Consider the following 17,259-nt stretch of genomic DNA (forward strand, 5'->3'; position numbering starts at 1 on the left):
AGGAGACGGAAGGAAGGAAGGAAGGAAGGAAGGAAGGAAGGAAGGGTGGGTGGGTGGGTGGCACGGGACGGAGTCTGGCCACAAGCAGCGGCAGCAGGCGAGGGAGTCCCTAATTCCTGCAAGGAAAAGTCACATGGTGAGGGATTTAGGGCAGGAAGCAAGTTGGTGAGGGGCCAGGTAAAACCCCTTTTGCATGGACAAAGCCGGCTCTATGTTCCACGGAAATCGGATGGCCTAGATCTGCCAGAATCACACTGGGCCTTCCGTGGCTTGGCTTTGGCACCTGTCTGCTGCCTGGAATTAAGGACCTAAAGTGCCTCTGAGCATGCATGGAGGGCCTTCCTTCCCACACAGCTAGGGACTATGAAATGGGGTTCTCCCTCAGGGAATGTGGCACCCAGTGAGGCTGGTGGGGGAGGCGTTCTCTGCCCCTTTTCCGTTTGTCAGGGAGCTTCCAGGAACGCACATGTGCGCTTGCACACACAGGAGGGAGGCGGACACCTCCCGACCTGCGTTGCTCCGGCACCGCACAGTGAGCCCCCCTTCCTTGCTTGGGCACCGGCTGGCCTTGAGGGCGCTCCAGCAGACAAGGCCAAAGGGGCAGAGACCCTGGGCTGCTTGCGCCCCTCCTGGCTGCTTGCTCCCAGGGCTCTGTCCTGCCCGGTGAGGCCCTCCTCTGCTGCTGGGTTGCCTTAGCCTGGAGCTTTGCGGTTGCCTGATGCAGCCGTAAAGATGGAGTTGTGCTATTTAGGGCTCCCCCTAGGAACCGGCTAGCGGCACTAGCACAGATGTAATAAACGTGTGACTGCTGGCATGTTCAGAGAGCCTCCTGTCACTGCCCGGAGCCTGTTCCGTCCCACTGGGGCCTTGGGGACAGTGCTTGCAGGTGGCATTTCCCAGACCGATGGCAGACTCGAGCAGGCATCTTTCTGGACTGAAGTTGAAGGTACACCGTGCTGGAAGCTGAGCAGCAACTCATGCAGAGATGTACAAAACAAAACAGGCAGCCTCCTGTGCAGTTTTGCTGTCTTGGAGCAGAGATTTCTTGCTTGGCCAGTAGAGACTAAATGGGAGGGGGAGGGGGAGGGGGAGGCGGCCTGAACGGGCAGCAACTCACGCAGAGATAGTGTGGCTTAGTCTGCACTGAGGTGCCACCCCGGCCCTTTGGACAGATGAGTGCCCTTGAACTGTCGCGCCCCCACATGCAGTGCTGATCTGGCCGGTTTCAGGCATGGGTAGCCTGGGCTGCTCCGGTCAGAGGTGCGGTAGGAGCAGTAGCAGACCGGCTGGGATTGTGTAAGGGAAGGAGGCACACGGGGATCTGCTTCTCCTGCAGGCGGACCGTGCTCCCAGAACGCCTCTGGAGTGCAGTTCCACGTGGAAGCCTGAGCCGCCCTTCCTGCTCGCTCATCTGCACACTCGCTTTCAGAAACGGCAGCTTTTTGCAACCGTCTCTGCTGCCGTGGCGATTCCAGCGAGGGTGGGGTGTGCTGCTTGGGTGGGGCAACGCGGCCTCCCGCCCTCGGAGGCTGCCTGACCCTTGCTGCACCTGGTTCTTGGTGTCCTGTGCATCTTGCCTTGCCATGGGTCTCGCTGTGCCATGCCTCCTGCCCCATTATTCCATCCAAGGTCATCCTCTGCGTTCTTGATCCTTGGCTTGGTCCTGGCCATATCTTTAGAAACACAGAAGCAGAGCGAGTCAGAAGGGACCTCCCGGGCCATCTAGTCTGACCCCCAGCTCTCGCCAGCTCTGCTCACGACATGCCCGCCATGTGCATGTCTAGCCCATCCTTGAACACCCTTCCTGCCCTTCCTGTTCTGTCCTGGTTCCTTACTTCAGCCTGTACCATGACTCTGATTTGGAGTTTCCCTCCTGCCTTTGGCCTGTCTTCCCTGAAGCTCCGTTGCATTGGCCCTGGCGCCTCCTTTGCTCTTGTCTCGTCTCTGACAGCAGACATACTTTGGCAACTGTGTGTACAAGAAGACTGATTAATCTCTGTGCAGTGGAAAAATCCCTAGCTTTTTCTCTTTTCCCTTTCCTAAAAATATCAAGTTTCTAGACCTCATGCATGTGAAATTTGGCTCAAAAAGGCAGCAGGGCTCTGCAAGCTGCCTTTGCCTCCCTTGCGGATTCCTTCTGCCATGTTATAGCCTTTCAGCATCATACCTTTCAGTGCTTACAGACTGAACCGATGTGGACAGAAAGGGCCCGGAAGGAGAACCCAGCCTCAGGCCTTCCACGGTTGCTCCCCAGCAGCTGGCACCAAGCAGCAAGCTGCCCTTGGCCCTGGAGCCTGTGCCCGGCCATCGCGACTCCTGGCTGCCGATAGGCCCTCCGCTTCCTCCGTGGACCCGCCTGCCACAGAGGAAGCCACCTCTTTTAGAGCCGCCTCGATTTCACGGTCGCATGTTCCGAAAATGAATTACATACTGTGTGAAGGGGGTGCCATTCGTCTGCACGGAACCTGGCGCTGATCTTGAATAACCCCGGCTGGACTGCTAGGGGAGAGGCAGGAAGTGTCGCTGCCATGTCAGGCACGCACAAGACCCGCCGCTCGATATCTTGGGAGGAGAGTCGGGTGTCATGCAGGGACTGGCTTGATCCAAAAACCTGGAGCATGGCAATCCAGGTGCAACCCATGGGAAGGAACTGGCAACTACTGATTGCCTGAGCCAGGGTCCTCACGTTTTTTCAACAGGGGGCCAGTTCACGGTCCCTCAGACAGTTGAGGGGGCCGGACTATAGTATGAAAAAAATATGAATGAATGCCTTTGCACTCTGCACATTAAAAATTAATTGTAATTAAAATAAATTAAAATTAATTGTAATTAAAATAAATTAAAAATTAATTGTAATTAAAAATAAAAAAATGTTTGCTCCGCTTGCTTGGGCTGCAGCAGAAGCCCAAGATGAGGTGGGAAAGAGCATTTCCATATTCAAGGGACAGAGCTATAATGTCTGCGATCGTGCTGGGGTGGTGGGTAGGCGGGCGCGATCGCGAGCGCGCTTGAGGGGTAGACGCGCGCGATCGCGGATGCACTCGGGGGAGACAGGCGCAATTGCAGCGCGCTGGGGAGGAGACGGGCGCAATCATGGGTGCGCTTGTGCAGGGAAGGCGGGCGCGATCGCGGCCATCTCCCTGCCCCAACAGCACGACCGTGATTGTGCCCGTCTTCCCACTGAATATGCCTACGCCAGCTCAGAGCTTTTGGACTCTCTCAGACATCATTTTCTCCAAGTGAGTCCAAAAGCTCTGAGGTGGGTCAGATAAATCAGCATGGCGGGCCGGATCCGGCCCATGGGCCGTAGTTTGAGGACCCATGGCTTAAGCCATTTGGAGCGCATCTTTTGCGATTTTTATTCAGATGTCAAACTTTTGGTCCTACTGGGGAGGTTGCTGTGCTGCTCGTGTACCATGGCTGTGGGGTAGATGCCTGCAAGCTCCCCTCCTCCCCGGGAATGGATGGAAAAGGTGGCCGTTGAAGCTGGCCTGGAAGGCCTGGGATTTTGCCTGCTGCGGAAGCCATGTCTGCACTGCCGTCCCCCATCGCTGGTCCGGGAGGGGTCTGGCGGCCCACCCAGGTGTGCAGAGGCCCCTGCGCCTCTGCGCGCTGCAGGTCCTCCTAACATACCCCTGTGGCAAAAGAGCTTTGGTCAGCCCCGATCGTCTGAGTTCCGAGGAAGGATCTGCCTCTTCTAGGAAAGCCAAGCGGCACCCCTTCGTGGAAGCTGTTCCTCCCGCGGCTGCATCGCCTGCAGAGCACAGGCTTTCGCTGCAGGTGCTCCCAGCCCCCCCGGACACGAGCAAAGCCTGCTGCGTCAGGCCCAAGGCCCCGTCTGGCCCTGCACTCACGGGGCAACCAGCTGCCCGCTGGGTCCCGAGGTCCTCAGCAGCCGCTGCATGCAGGACGCCCCTCTGGGGAGGAGGGCTCCCATCGCTGGCGGGCCCCTCCCTCCTCTCCCCGCTGCATCCCCGTGGGGAGTCAGTGCTGTCAGTGTGGAAGAGACTCCTTGATGGGGCCTCGGGGACCCCTGGTGAGGCTCCGATTGTGCAGCGGCCCACCGCCTGCCCCTTCACAGAACTGCACGTGGGTCCTGGTGCGGACTTCTCCTCCGTGCAGTCCTCCTGTGTTTCCCGGGCCCCTCCTCCTCACCAGAAAGCTTGCGCTGGAGGAAGGGAAGGCAGAACGGCTGCGCGCAGAGCCTGCTCTGGAAGCAGCCGCCCGCATTTCGCTGCCCGCTCATTTTCCCTGATGGCCGCGCACGCCTCATGGAGGCTCATGGCTGCCACCTTGGCTAGGAGCCAGATACCAAGCCCTGTGGACTTCCATCCGCCTCGGTCCCCTCCCTCACCTCTTGGCTCTTGTGTCCGCTTGCAGGTCAGCACTTCCAAAGGTTTGGCAGCACGCTTGTGCTCGCCCCCTTCGTGCCCAGTCATGTCTTCCTCGGATGAAGAGACCCTCAGCGAGAGGTCTTGCCGGAGCGAGCGATCGTGCAAAAGTGAGCGGTCCTACCGGAGCGAACGGTCTGGGAGCCTGTCTCCTTGCCCACCAGGGGACACCTTGCCCTGGAATTTACCCCTTCATGAGCAGAAGAAGCGGAAAAGCCAGGACTCCGTGTTGGATCCAGCAGAGAGAGCAGTCGTCAGAGTCGCTGGTAAGAGAATGAGCTCCTTGGCAAGATGGGTGTGGGTGGAAGGTGGGCACTTCCCACGCATTCCTGCATTCACCTGCACATTGGTTGGAGCACAGGGTTTCTTCTGGCACATTTCTGCAACTCCCGCAGCCTGGGCCGCTGGCTCATGCTCTGGGGTAGATCAGGCAAACAGCCAGCCTGTTCCAAGATCCTGCAAGGCCTGGAATGTCAGAAATTGGACTTTTCTTCTGGGAGCTGGCCCAACATGGCCAGCGGGACAAGGCGGTGTCTTCCAGGGCTGCCGTTCTTCAGGCCGTGGCTGGAACTGGAACTGGCCCCACACACCAGGAGGTGTTGGGCTCCATAATGAAATGGAGCCGCCTGGCCAACGATGAAGGGGGCTTCCCATTCACAAAGGACTTCTGTGGGGCATAGATGAGGGACTGCAGGTGAAATCTGAAGAGAGGCACAGCCCCACAGCACAGGCGGGCAGCAAGTAGCCCTCCACACGTTCTGCACCAGCTCCCAGACGGCCAATGGCTGGGACTATGGGAATGGAAGCCCAGCGCGCTGGAGGGCTACTTCCTGGCTGCCCTGACTTGGAGCGTGCCTTACGATTGAGCAGCACTTACCTTTGCCTGTGAGTAGAAGTGCCGCCTGGAGCAATTAAGGGTGCCGCCTGGTGCAGCCCTCCAACTCCGAGGGCTGCCAGCATCCGAGGGAGGGCGGAAGGGATGCGAAGGGGAGAATTCCTTGGCACCCCCCTCCCTCCCTCTGAAACACGCGGGGGACCCTTGCCCAGCATCTCGGCGCCTCCGCCCTGCTCACCGGGAGAGGAGCTGGGGGCACTGCCAGCATTCTGGGCAGGGCAGTGGGGTCTCAGGGTGACGTGCTTCTGCCAGGTGGCAGCGGGGGCCCCAAATTCTCCTGTGGCCATCTAGTGGCCGAGTGCTCATAAGGCTGTGCCTAAACATATGAAGAAGAGGCTCCCCCAGTTAATTTTTATCAGTTCAAAAGAGCTCTGTCACAAGCGGTGTTCCCCTTTACTCCCCAGAAGAAGGGGAAGTTTCTTCTAACGGTCTGCTACTTCATGCATTCATGATCGAAACACATGTTGCTTTTCTTGCACCTCAGCTATGATTTTTACCAAAATGCATCTCCTACAAATGTACCTGATTGAACATACTGGCTTGGTTTTTCTGGTGGGAACTCAGGATTGGCTTTCCCATTTCTTCAAGGATCAAAATTTGGGCTTTTTTCCCTAGTAGGGATAGATTCATGGTGCTCTAATATCCTACAAGCCCGAGGAGCAAAAGTGCTAAACTCAAATTCTTTGAGGGTTTAATTGACTACAACCCCCCCCCCGAAAAAAAACAAACCAAAACAAAGAGACATAGGGCAACAGCTGTGGCGCTGCTGCACAGGTCTAGCGAAGTCCTAGAATAGCAGGGCTGGGGAGGCCCGAGGGCTGCCGGGTCCAATCCCCTGCTCAGAGCAAGTGACTTTAGGAGCTCTTCCAGGGGGCCATCCTTGCTCTCTAGGTACCCAATGCCCAAAATAGTATTACTTAATAAAAGCAAGCTCAAGTCAGGGAGGGTTACCCTCCCCAGCTCGGTGCCTCCAGGTGTCTTGGACTAAACTCCCAGCATCCCCCAGCCAAAGATGTTAAAGGGGGGAAATCAGTTGACCCCAGGGACCCCTCCCACCTCCTGCATCGCTCTGCGCGGACCCCGGGGCTCCAAAGAAGTGAACCTGGGCAGTGCAGAGGCAGCTGAGGGACACCTCTGAGGGCAACTCGGCAATTCTAGTTCCGCAGCACTGGTCCCTGTAGCCTTCACAGTGTGCATGTGCATCGGGGCAGGGGGCTAAATGTGCCGGTTTGCTCAGAGGGAACCCCCGTGGAACTCGGTGAGACTTGCAGGGAGCGCGTGCGCGAGTGAGCGAATGGGCAGCCCCTGCACACGCCGCCCAGGAACGGCGGGAGGCGCAGCTGCCTTGCCCAGACGGAAAGCGGATTGCAGGCCGTGTGCATTTCTTCACCTCCTCCAGAGCGTACTAGGCCAGCCTGTGGTGCCTGCCGATCCTCCGGCTCATTCTGCTCAATACGCCTCGCTGTGCCTGAAATCCACCTTCATGGGACCTGGCACGGGCAGATCTGGGGCCAGCAACATTTGGGCTGCGCTGTTCAGGCTGCTCTGCCCAAGGCTGCTGGGCAGGATAACGGGCTCGATGGCTTTGGGCCAGTCCTTGGGCTACCTGGCAGAGCCTGAGCTCGGCTCCTGGAAGCTGCGGGCTGGCCAAGCCAGGAGCGAGACAATGCCGGACGAGCACTGGGGTGGTCAAGAAAGGACAGCTTTGGGCGCAGTGGAGCTGCCCGCGAGCAGGCATGATCCCCAGAGCAATGCCCAGAGCAGGGGTCCAGAGGTCCGTGATGCAGGAGGTCAGGCCGTAGGGGCAGCGAGGACAAGACGCAGTGCGGAGCAGCCCTTTGCTGGGGCCCTTACAGGGAAGGACTCCAAATCCCACCAGGCCCAGCTGCAGCCACAAGTCCACCCTTCCAGGCCTCCCTTCTCCTGAGGAGGCCCCTCGCCTGAAGGAGCCACTTGCTCCCAAGAAGCCTCTGTGCTTTGAGGATGGCCTCCTCTGTCTGCCCCTTCTGGGGGTTTTGATGCATTTGGGGGCAGCTTGGCTCCCCCAGTTTCACACCTGCGAGGCTTCCTGTCTGGTGCAAACCTGGTTTTGTTGCCTGGCGTATGAATTGGTTTTACTCTGGACTCCAGGCTCAGCTGCCACGGAGATACAAGCCTTGCCGGGGCGCAGAAGTGCTTCCTGTTGCAAGGAGGACAGTGGCGTGCCTTTCCGTACACGAAGCCACTTGCACAGTGTCAGTTGTGCGAGGGGAACGCATCAGCGGGTGGGAGGCTGGATCCGCTCTCTTCCTTTGCCCCTGTACCCTCCTGGTACGGGCTCCTGCCTTCATTTCTCCCCCAGCTGGAACCACCTCATTTGCACCTCCACAGTGGCACCCCTCTTAGTCTGAGGAAGCCTGGCCGGCAGGGCCTCCTTTCCTCTCCAGTCTATCCGCTCCTCTCCTGGGCAGCTCCTGCACGCCTCGCTTGCATGGTGACGCCGAGGCTGCCGGGAGCGGCAAGCTTCAGGCCCTGCCTGTCCGTGGCTCCAGAGCCCCCGGTCGCCTTCACTGCCCTATTGCTGCTCTTCAGATGCGCCAGGATCTGGTCAGGCTGCAGTAGCACAGTAGCTCTGGCTCCATCTCTCGCCCTGCCCCTTAGAGTGGGGGTGGCCTGGGGGTCCCACCAGCCACGGCGATTGTGGCCCAGCAAGTGCGTGGCTGGGCATGCTGCGCGTGGCACCCAGGCCTGGGCTCCAGCAGCTGCCGTGGTTCATGGCCGCTTGTAAAGAGCAGGGCAGGCGGAGGGGCGCCGTGCTGAAGCTCGGCAAGCGAGGCCAGCCTGACCCTGAGAGGGGCACCGGGCCAGTCCGGTCAGAGAGTGTTCCCATGGTGGGTCTGTAGTCAGATCTTCTGTTTTTTGCTGGAAAGGGCAACCACAACGTTAAAGTGACGCCTTTAGAATAATAGCTGCGTGTTGGGGGGCGAGAGGGACTTTCTTCCCATACTGTCTTTCTGTCCAGATTGCCCCACCAAAGGGCAATTTCCCTGATGGAGCAAAACAGGCAAGGCACCTTGTAACGCAGTTACATGCATCTTTAAGGTGCCCAGTTCCATGCGACACACTGAATAAGGCTGCATCCTCATGTGCAGGCCAGATGGGGAGCCTCTGCTGGTTTTGCGCTCCTTCTCTGCGGATATTCAGACGGAGGCAAATGGGGCCCAGGGAGGTCCGACGCATTGCAGGCGGCACCTGCCCCAAGCTCACCCAAAGCGCAGACTTCCTGCCCAGCCCAACCTTCCCCCTAGCTTCTGGCCACCAGCTGCTATTTCTGTGAAATAATTTCCTTCCTCTGCCATCCAAGCGGGTGAAATAAGAAGCAAGTTTCTGTTGCTTTGAGTCGCTGCATCCCCATCAAAGGTTATGAAGCCAGCACCCCTCAGCTGTGAAGAATCAGAACAGTGAGAGAGAGAGCGTGCATGCAATTTTCAGTAATCCAAGAATATGTTTACAATACAGGAAACTGGCATGGATCAGTTAGATAAACAAAACTTTATTATTATGGTCAAAGACCAGCTCAATTCAAATAAATAAAGAAATAGATTTTTAAAACGAAGGAAATAAATTAAAAGTTATCTTTCATAAAACCCCAGTTGGATTAGTAACTACTTCGACACAATATACTGCCACCATAGTTCGTATCAGTCATCTTGAGTAAGTGGCATTCGCAGACTTTGTCTTTCCTCTAGCTCGGTAGAACCGCACTCCCCCAGGATCTGACTGCAGGCACCCTTCTTGGCCTTTTGGCTACGATCAGGCGTAGAAACTGATCGGTTGTCTCTGAGCTTTTGGACAGCAGGTTCCCTGCACCTGCTGGCAGGCTGCCATCCAAACTGCTCCACTGGAACTGCTGCCCAGGCAGGGCTGCCTGTCCCCTCTGCGCCCCGCCTCGCTGTGTCCTGCTCCTTCAGCCCCCTCCTGCCCCACATGAGGCAGGTTTTTCCATGGCTGCACTGATGGATGCTGGGGATCCGTAGCACTGACTGCGCCCCTTCCCCAGGGCTGGGCTGGTGGAGCTCTGTTGCTAGTATCCCTGTGGCTACTGTGGTCTCATTGTGCTCACAGCCTGCCAGTTCTCCTCGTGAGGCACCCACGGTGGCCTACGTGCCTCCACTTCGTCCGTGCGGCAACCACCCTGTGAGGTGGGTTGGGCCGGGAGCGAGTGCCCGGCCCAAAGTCACCCTTGGAGCATCATGGCGACTGGGGACGTGGGACCCACACCTCTGGGGTTGCCAGTCCAGCACCCACCCCCACACCACGTGGGCTTTCTCAGAGTTGTTTGCCACACTGTTTGAGCAGGAAGTACGCATGAGGCCAGCTTTCTAGAGGGAGCTGCAGAGTACACGTGGACGCTAGAAAAGGCGGCTCTGGTGGGTCCCTTTTAGGAGTGCCGAGATCAACCTTGCCCACATGAGAAGTAGGCGGGCTGTCCCACTGCGTATTAGAGAACGGAATACTTGGTGTTGTCAATTTAGGGAGCTCTATTTTGTCCAAAAGGAAAAAGCAACATTCCTGTCAAATAAGGGACATCTGGCAAACAGATGTTTGCATCAAGCTCTGGTAATTTCATCTCACTGTTTGCATCCTAGTTCATCCTCCCAAGCAATTACGGCCTTTCCCAGGCTTAGAGCATCTGAAAATTGTGCCAAGCGTGCAGCCCGCTTCTTTGCACGCCTTTAGCAAAGCTGGGGTGTGTGCGAGAGCAACCCAGCCCTGGGCTCCCACCCCTTGTGGTTGCTTGTGTTGTTAGCGTCTTCTGCCCGGGCCCTAGAAGTTGCACCTCTGAAGGTAGACCAGTTCCCCACCCAAAGGTGTTTCCTCTGTTCTCGTGATTTCTAAAAGGCACAGGTTTTGCAGATAAGCACGGCCCAAAGTGAGGCTCTTGTTCAGTCACGCAGGATACGAGGGAGTCAGGCATTTCTGTGCAGATCATTCAGATGTGGAGGCCCAGTGGAGTGTGGGGTGATGGTTGACTGTGAGGACCGGCAGGGCAGTGTTGGTCAAGGAAGTGTTTGGGGACCAGAAGGACTCCAGGCACCAGGTGTTGCTTGCTGTTATGCTGGTTAATGTATCCACAGTGCTGCTGGACTGGATGTGGGCCAGCAGCCCCATGCACAAAGGAATGAAGTGCTTTTATTTCTCCTCTGGGGCGACGGGCTCTTTCCTGGCTGGCGGTGGTTTGTATGGCACTAGCTCATTTAAATGCCCGCACATTTAATAAAGCACTTTATTAAATGCTGTGGTTGGTGGGAGCCCTGGGTGGAAGGGGTCATCTGCCGACCCAGTCATCTCCCTTGGATGGTGTTTGTGAGGTTAAATAATCCAGTTTAAGGTGCTCATGGCATAGGAGGAGGAAATTTTCATACGCCAAAACATTCTGTGGAAATGAAAATAAGTAATCAGAGCTGTCATTAAGGACCACTGAGACTAGATTCAAATGCAGACCATTGGAAACAACAGGGGAGCAAGCATTTCGGTCCGGCTGGGCTGAAACGGCCCAGGCATCCTCCTCAGGCGTGCTTCACAGGGGTGCTGCATGCTAGACTTGTGCTGGCTTGACGAGGTGGACGCTTTGCCGGTTTGAGGGCAAGCTCGGCAGCTGGCAGAAGCAACAGTGAGTAGAGTGGCTGCAGTGTCCCTTCTGGAGCTGGACTGTACTAAAAAGGAGTTGGCATTGGGGTAAGCGGATGATCAGAAGTAAAGGAAGGGTGCTAAATGAAGCGGAAGGAGCTGCTTGAAGCCAGGGGTACAGGAAGCCTGCAGGCCCAAGGTCCAGGGGGAAGTTTGGGAGCCAAGCTGCCCAGGCAGGTGGGACTTCTCCCTTGCAACCCTTTCACATTGTGCAAACCTTCCTTCCTTAGTCGGGAAAAGGTTTCTTCTGTCAGGGGAACATCCAAACTATATTTTGCAATTCACATTCAGTAGTACGTAAAATTTCATCATACAGATTAAAAATGAGGTAAGTTTAGAAGCAAGTTTTCCCATATCTTTGCATTTTGTAAGAGGGATTTAAAAAGCTATTATTATTTTATTTTTATTTATGGGAAGGAAGTAGATATTCCCACATGCAAAACAGGCAGAACTCAAGGGGAGTTTTCCATTAAAGGGCGTTTGGGGCTGGGGTGATGTAAAGATTTGTGGTTTCAGGTCCCCCAGGAGCTACAGAGAAACTGTAGCAAAACCAGGCCTGTGTCTAAAATGACTGGGGCTTGAAGGTAGTGTAGCCATTCTCTCCAGCAGCAAATGCGGTGGCCGCTTGCCCATTCAGGGGGACAGTGAAATGGGCCCCCTGCAGGCGGGGAAGGGACTTCCACAGAAGGGCTGGATCCCGGGTGCGCAGAATACACTACTTGGTTTTGAGCGGAAGACGCAGTCAGCTTCCCAGTGAGATCCACGCAAGCACAGGCCCTCCTGCAGGGACAGCTTTCAGGAGGGCTGCTTTTCCGGTCCCAGCTCAGCCGAGACGAGATGGGGGAGGGCCGCTGCACTCTGGCTCCCCCTTCGGCGAGGGGGAGGCACCTCTGCTGGATCCTGCTGCTTTTCCCTGCTATGCCGCCAGGCAGGCTCAGCGGGCCAGTGCGGTGCGCGCAGCTACAAGGCTAGCAGGTGGCGTGGGGCAGAGGGCTCCGTCCCCCTCCCCCACGCCCCACGGCTCTCCCTGTTCTAGTCACTGCTTTGAGTCACACAGAGGTGTCTTCCCTGCCACCCGCCTGCTTTTAGGGCCGGCGGAGCCCCACGGCTGCCCCGGCCACCTGCGGCCGCCAGCTTAGGAACAGCTCAGCCCTGCTGGCGGGATGGCCTTTTCCCGCGTGGCAGCCGCATCCAGCCAGCATTTTGTGCGCTGTCCCGCTCCGCTCTGCTGTCCGATGCTTGCGGACCCCGTCTTAGCCCAGCCATGGAGCCAAAGGCCTTCTGGGCAGGTGACAGTGTTTGCCTGCTCTGTGGGCTGGGCACATTCCGGCCAAAGCAGAGTACCTCAAAATACCAGCTTCCATGGGAGAGTTAAGCACCCACGGAAAGGACTTTCCTCAAGTGTTCCAATCTGACTGGATTGTGCTGCTGTATTGAAGACAAAATAGCAAAGCATTGCTCAGCCCTCCCAGGAAAGCCAGTTGAGCCTCTGTGCCCGAGCTTGTGGCCTCCGGGATCCAAGCCAGGCACGAACTGCCAATGGTTTTCAGGGGAGCCACGCTCTGCATTTCCCTGTCTGTACTATGGATTGACTGACGCGACCTGCTTGACGGAGTAATTGTAGGAATTACCAGGATCAGGCACATCGCACGTTTTCAGCACTTAGGCACCACCTTAGTGAACACAGTGTGGTTTACTTCTGAGTAGACATGCCGTTTGGCTGCAACTAGATGTGATAGCAGGATCCAGCTCGGGCTCTGACAATCGCCATCAAATGTGTGTGCATAGCAAGAGTTCACTTCTGGAAATTATCATTTCCTAATGTGGATCACCAGCCACAGAGACCCAGTGGGAGAAAAGCAGTGTTAAAAGGACAGCTCTGTGCGTGTGGGTGGGGTGGAGGAGCCAGGCCCTGGATGGGTCCCCTCCCACCTCTCCATGGTGCAGTTTTGGTTTCTGTCCCTCCTCTGCTTTATGGGGAAGCCAGAAAGGACCGTATTCTGCACAGCTTTAGGCGAAACCGTGGCAGAATCTCAGGTGCTACTGCATGGCATCTTTCCGCCATCCACAAAAGGAGCGCCTCTGCGCTGTGCCTCGGTCGCTCTTGCAGAGAGCTCCCCTTGGGCCACCTCGCGAGCCCTCCTCAGCACACCCCTCTCTCGAGCATGCCGGAGGGGCTGCTGGGGGGCACGGAGGCAATTGCCACGGCAGCCGGCGTGCAAGAGGTGGGATGCATGGTGGAGGAAGCGCAACGCCGAGGGCCAAGTAACCATTTTGTTGGTTGCTATAGTTACAGGCCCGTCCAGGGTGAGTGCGTGCACACACGCACTCTCATCGGGAAGCAGGGTACCCGGTTGCAGTGCATGGTGAAGGGGCTGCCTTTGCCACCCCAGCTGGGTTTTGAAAGCTCTCTGCCGTGGTGAGAGGGTTGCCTTGCAGCGGCCTGGTTTTTAAACCCTGCTGGTTGCTCCCTCGCTTGCAACCATCTCGGTGATGAGGCATGCTGAGTATCTGTTAATTTCTGAAGGTCTCCAGGTGGCCTGAGCCATCTTGCTGATCAAGGTGGAGAATCAAGGCACACGGGTGCTGTGCTCACCAACTTCAGCTGAAAGTTTCCTGAGCAAGAGAATTCCCCCTTGAAATGCCCCCCTGCTGTGGGTCACATGTGCCCATCTCAATCCGCCACTCACTGTGGGGGTCAGCATCCACCTCTGGAAATGGCGCAAAGGGAAACAGCAGATATTTGCACGGAGGGCTGGCGATAAAAGCAAAGCTGCTTATCACACATGGCTTCCCTGCCATGGCCTTCCTCTGCTTGGTGCCGGTGAGATGCCTTGAACTACACCTCCCCTAATGCTCTGCTGGCAAAGGGTCATGTGGCTGGGAATTCTGGGAGCCGGAGGCCAACATGTCTGGAGGAGCCAGGCTGGGAAGGCGGCCTTGCTGCTGCATGCCGGCTCGCTCTTGCCTCGCTTTGTACTGGTGCTCCAGCTGGAGATGGCCGGGCCCAGCAGCCATCAAGAGCGTTCCCCACAGCTTCCCACATGAAAAACCCCGCCTCCAGCGCCAACGGCGCATGAAACCCTCTTCCAACGCCACGCTCTTTGTTCTCCATCTTTTCTGCCTTGTGCTGCTCCGGTCCCTGCACGAGGTGGCGCCCACACCCTTCGCTTCGCTTCGCTCCGCTCGTCTGGGGTGGTGGATAGTGCAGGCCCGGTGCTGGCAGCCTTGCCGCTTGCGCTTAGTTCTCTCTCTGTCCCCGGCCCCAGCAGAACAAGCTGCCCGGACTCCTCTTGCTTGGTGTGTGGGCTCAGGCCATAGAGAAACCCCCACTCCCCCTCACTGCCCGAGGGAGAGGGGCTAGCCAAGGGGTGCAGCGGCCATGCCCTCCCAACTGGAGTTGCCCCAGGAAAAGAATGGGAGGGAGTCCATTTGCAATCCACTCCCAAGTTCATGAAGCCCCGCGTTTGGGATGAGGGTGGGAAATGCAAGAGCGGGCTTCAGGGTGCTCGCGAGAACAGCCTCGTTCTGGGCACATCTACCAGAGGTGAGACCCTCCATGCTGCTAAGCCCAGGGAGGCAGGAGTGTGGCTGCCTGCAAGAGGTGGCATCGTAATGCCAGGGAGGCAGCGGCCCTCCTGCCCAGCCAGCCAGCCCCCCAGACGGTGTCCTAGTCCGTCTCTTATTCCCCTGGCAGCCCAGACGTTGGGGCTGTGCAGTGCAGCTTCGCCCTTACCAGCAGCTTCCAGGCACCACAGGCAAGGACGGCAAACACCGCTGGGGCAGAGCACACGTTCCGTTCCCTCCTGGGGCAGCTGGCCAAGGAGGCAGAACAGGCGCCATCCTGGGGGCTGCCTGCTGGAACGGAAAAGAACAGGAATGGCTCAGAGAGAGTCCAAAGGCAGGACTGGCAAACCGGGCAGGGTGGGGGATCAGGGCAGCGCTGTGCTGCAGAAGGGGTGGGTTGGCTCAGGGTCTGTACCACCGAGATCTGTGGGGACTTCTTGCTGAGGGTGCTTCAGGCAATTCTTTACTGAGCCAGCCCCCTGCCTCAAACATGGGACTTTATGGGCGGCAGACATTCTTGCCCTCCCCTTGTAGCAGGTCCTTTTTCCTCCAATACTTCCATCTTGTATTCTTTCCAAAAAACAAAATCCGAAAACGATAAGGAGGGAAAAGGCTGCAGGAGGCGTCTGGACCGGCAACGGAGACCCCGAAACTGGCTAGAGGCTCCGGACACTTGATGGGCCTTTGCCCCTCCCCCCTTCCGGACTTTCTGGTTATTTCGATGTAAAGGATCCTGACCTGGTCCGGCACCTTCCTGGTTCTTCATCCACTTCCCCCGGCTCCCTCTGCGGGGGCGGGACACGGCCTCTCCTCCTCCCTGTCCCGGCTCCGGCTCCCCCCGGCATGGCTGCGGGGCGGGGGGGGGGGCTCCCGTCGCTCTCGCTTGCCTTCCAGCTCGACCGAGTCCTGCCCTGTCTCCCCCGCCGGCCGTGGCGGCTCCTTGCCGCCGGGATCCGAGGCCCCGAGGCCCGCCCGCCGCCCGCCGCGACCCCTCGGCCGTGCCCCGCAATTCCGCGGGCGGCCGCCGGGTGTCCCCGCCTCTGGGGCTGCGCCGGGCCGTGCCGGGCCGGGCCGGGCCCGGGGGCGGGGCGGCTGCGCCGGGCCGGGAATGGAAGGCGAGCGGCCAAGCTGCGCCGGTCGGGCCTCCCTGACAGCAGCGGCGGGTGGAGCCTAGGCCGGGAGTGGCGGCGGCGGCGGCGGCAGAGGAGCCGGCAGGAAGGCGAAGGCGGCGGCGGCGGCGGCGGAGGAGGAGGAGGAGGACGACGACGACGACGAGGCGGCGGGGCGCAGGAGCTCCAGGGCTGCCGGGCAGCCAGCCGGCCAGTCGGGCCAGCGCCGCCCCACTTCCTGCTGCTGCCGGGTCTCCCTTCGCGCAGCGACTCGGCACAAAGGCCGGCTCGGCCGCGGGGCAGCGCCATGGCCGGCTACGTGCCCGGGCAGCAGCCGCTCAACCGCAGCCAGGAGAAGGAGTTCGTGCAGGCGTACGAGGACGTCCTGGAGCGCTACAAAGGTGGGCGCGGGGCGGGAGGGGCCGCGGGGCGGTGGCGAGTCCCGACGGCTGACGGCGCCTGCCGCGGAGCGGAGGGAGCCGCCGGGCCCGCGGACGAGCTGCAGCGAAGGCAGGCTCGCGTCGCGTCGCGGCCCGGCGGCGGCGGCGGCGGCGGCTCCGCGTCCTTCCCCTGCGGCGCGGCTGCCCCCGCGCTGCTTCTGCCTGCGCCCCGGCGGCTGCTCGCCTGGGGACCGGCCGGCGGCCGCTGGCTCAGGCCCCGGCGCGGGCGGCGGCCGCGTGGCGCTCGGTTTACCTGCGCGGCGCGCTCGACCGAGGAGGGGACGGCGGCCTGCCGCTGCTTCGCGAGGCTCGCCGCCCAGGGCCGGCAGCAGGTGCTGGTGTGCGGGAAGCCCGCGGGGCGCTCGGCGGCCGCGGCTCAACGAGGCTGCCCGGGGTCGGCGAGCATCCGCAGGGGGCCTCGGAGCGTGCCGGCGCGGGGCGCCCCCGGAGTGCTGGCCGGCCCTCTGCCGGAGAAGCGGGCCCCTTCTGCCGCCCGGCGAGCCGCGGAGCGCCTCGCGCCGGCGGCTGGGGGGCCTCCTGCGTGCGGCCGAGTGGCGCAGGCGCCTGGGCGCTGGCAGAGCGGGGCGGCAGCGTGGCCTCCTCGAGGATGGTTGGCGGGCGTTCTCCGCAGGCGCCGGCTGCGCGGGCGGCCAGGGTCTCCGGCCGCCTCCGTCCTGGAGCCTGGGCAGTGGTCCCAAGACCCCCCTCTGCAGAAGTTCGGCAGCCAAGTTTGTTGCAGTCTCTGAGGCGGCGGGAACAAAAGGGCATCCCTGCCCTTTCCCCCCTTACATAGGCCCAAGAAGGCATCCTTTTGTGTCGGTGCGTGTGTGCCGCCGGCGGGCGGTGCGTGGACTGGGCCGCACAGCCCCTTCGGCTGTGAGGATCTGGCCGGGGGCGCATGCCCAGCGGGAGCCCCCTCTCTCCCCCCCCACGGAATCCAGTGCTGGTTTCTCTCTGCCACAATTAGACGTAGAGCAGCAGCCTCTTCCGGGTTGCCGGAGGAGCTAGCAGAATTAGCACCCACTCCCCCGGGGACTCCATTTAGGATTGTTATTTCAGTGGGAAATAACAGCAGCGGGGGGTGGGAGCAATGCTTGGGAGCGGTGGCTTCACAGAAGTGAGTGAACGCTCTCTGTAAGATGAGCACCACTGGAGGGCCGGGTGCATCCCAAACTAAGCCTTTTTAG

At 59.3% G+C, this 17,259-nt stretch overlaps 1 protein-coding gene and 1 long non-coding RNA gene across 3 annotated transcripts in view; one reads left to right on the forward strand and one right to left on the reverse strand.

The window, feature by feature from the left end:
- Window positions 1-8,798: 8,798 nt before the first annotated feature.
- LOC123017835 lies at window positions 8,799-15,424 on the reverse strand. 2 transcript variants are annotated; one of them, XR_006413670.1, is made up of 2 exons: window positions 15,262-15,424; window positions 8,799-10,702 (listed from the first exon to the last, which is right to left on the reverse strand). It is a non-coding gene; the product is annotated as an uncharacterized LOC123017835 (long non-coding RNA). The 2 variants fall into 2 exon arrangements; XR_006413671.1 differs by lacking the exon at window positions 15,262-15,424 and adding an exon at window positions 14,693-15,232.
- A 389-nt stretch (window positions 15,425-15,813) lies between these two features.
- The window catches only part of MACF1 (microtubule actin crosslinking factor 1), a 291,688-nt gene continuing 290,242 nt past the window's right edge, over window positions 15,814-17,259 (forward strand). Inside the window, exon 1 of the mRNA XM_044419421.1 lies at window positions 15,814-16,033. Within this exon, the coding sequence (XP_044275356.1) occupies window positions 15,940-16,033 (94 nt within the window). The 5' untranslated portion in view covers window positions 15,814-15,939. The remainder of the gene's footprint in view (window positions 16,034-17,259) is intronic.

This window comes from Varanus komodoensis, unplaced genomic scaffold (assembly GCF_004798865.1).
Source record: "Varanus komodoensis strain SLA01 unplaced genomic scaffold, ASM479886v1 scaffold103, whole genome shotgun sequence".
Classification (NCBI taxonomy): Eukaryota; Metazoa; Chordata; class Lepidosauria; order Squamata; family Varanidae; genus Varanus; species Varanus komodoensis.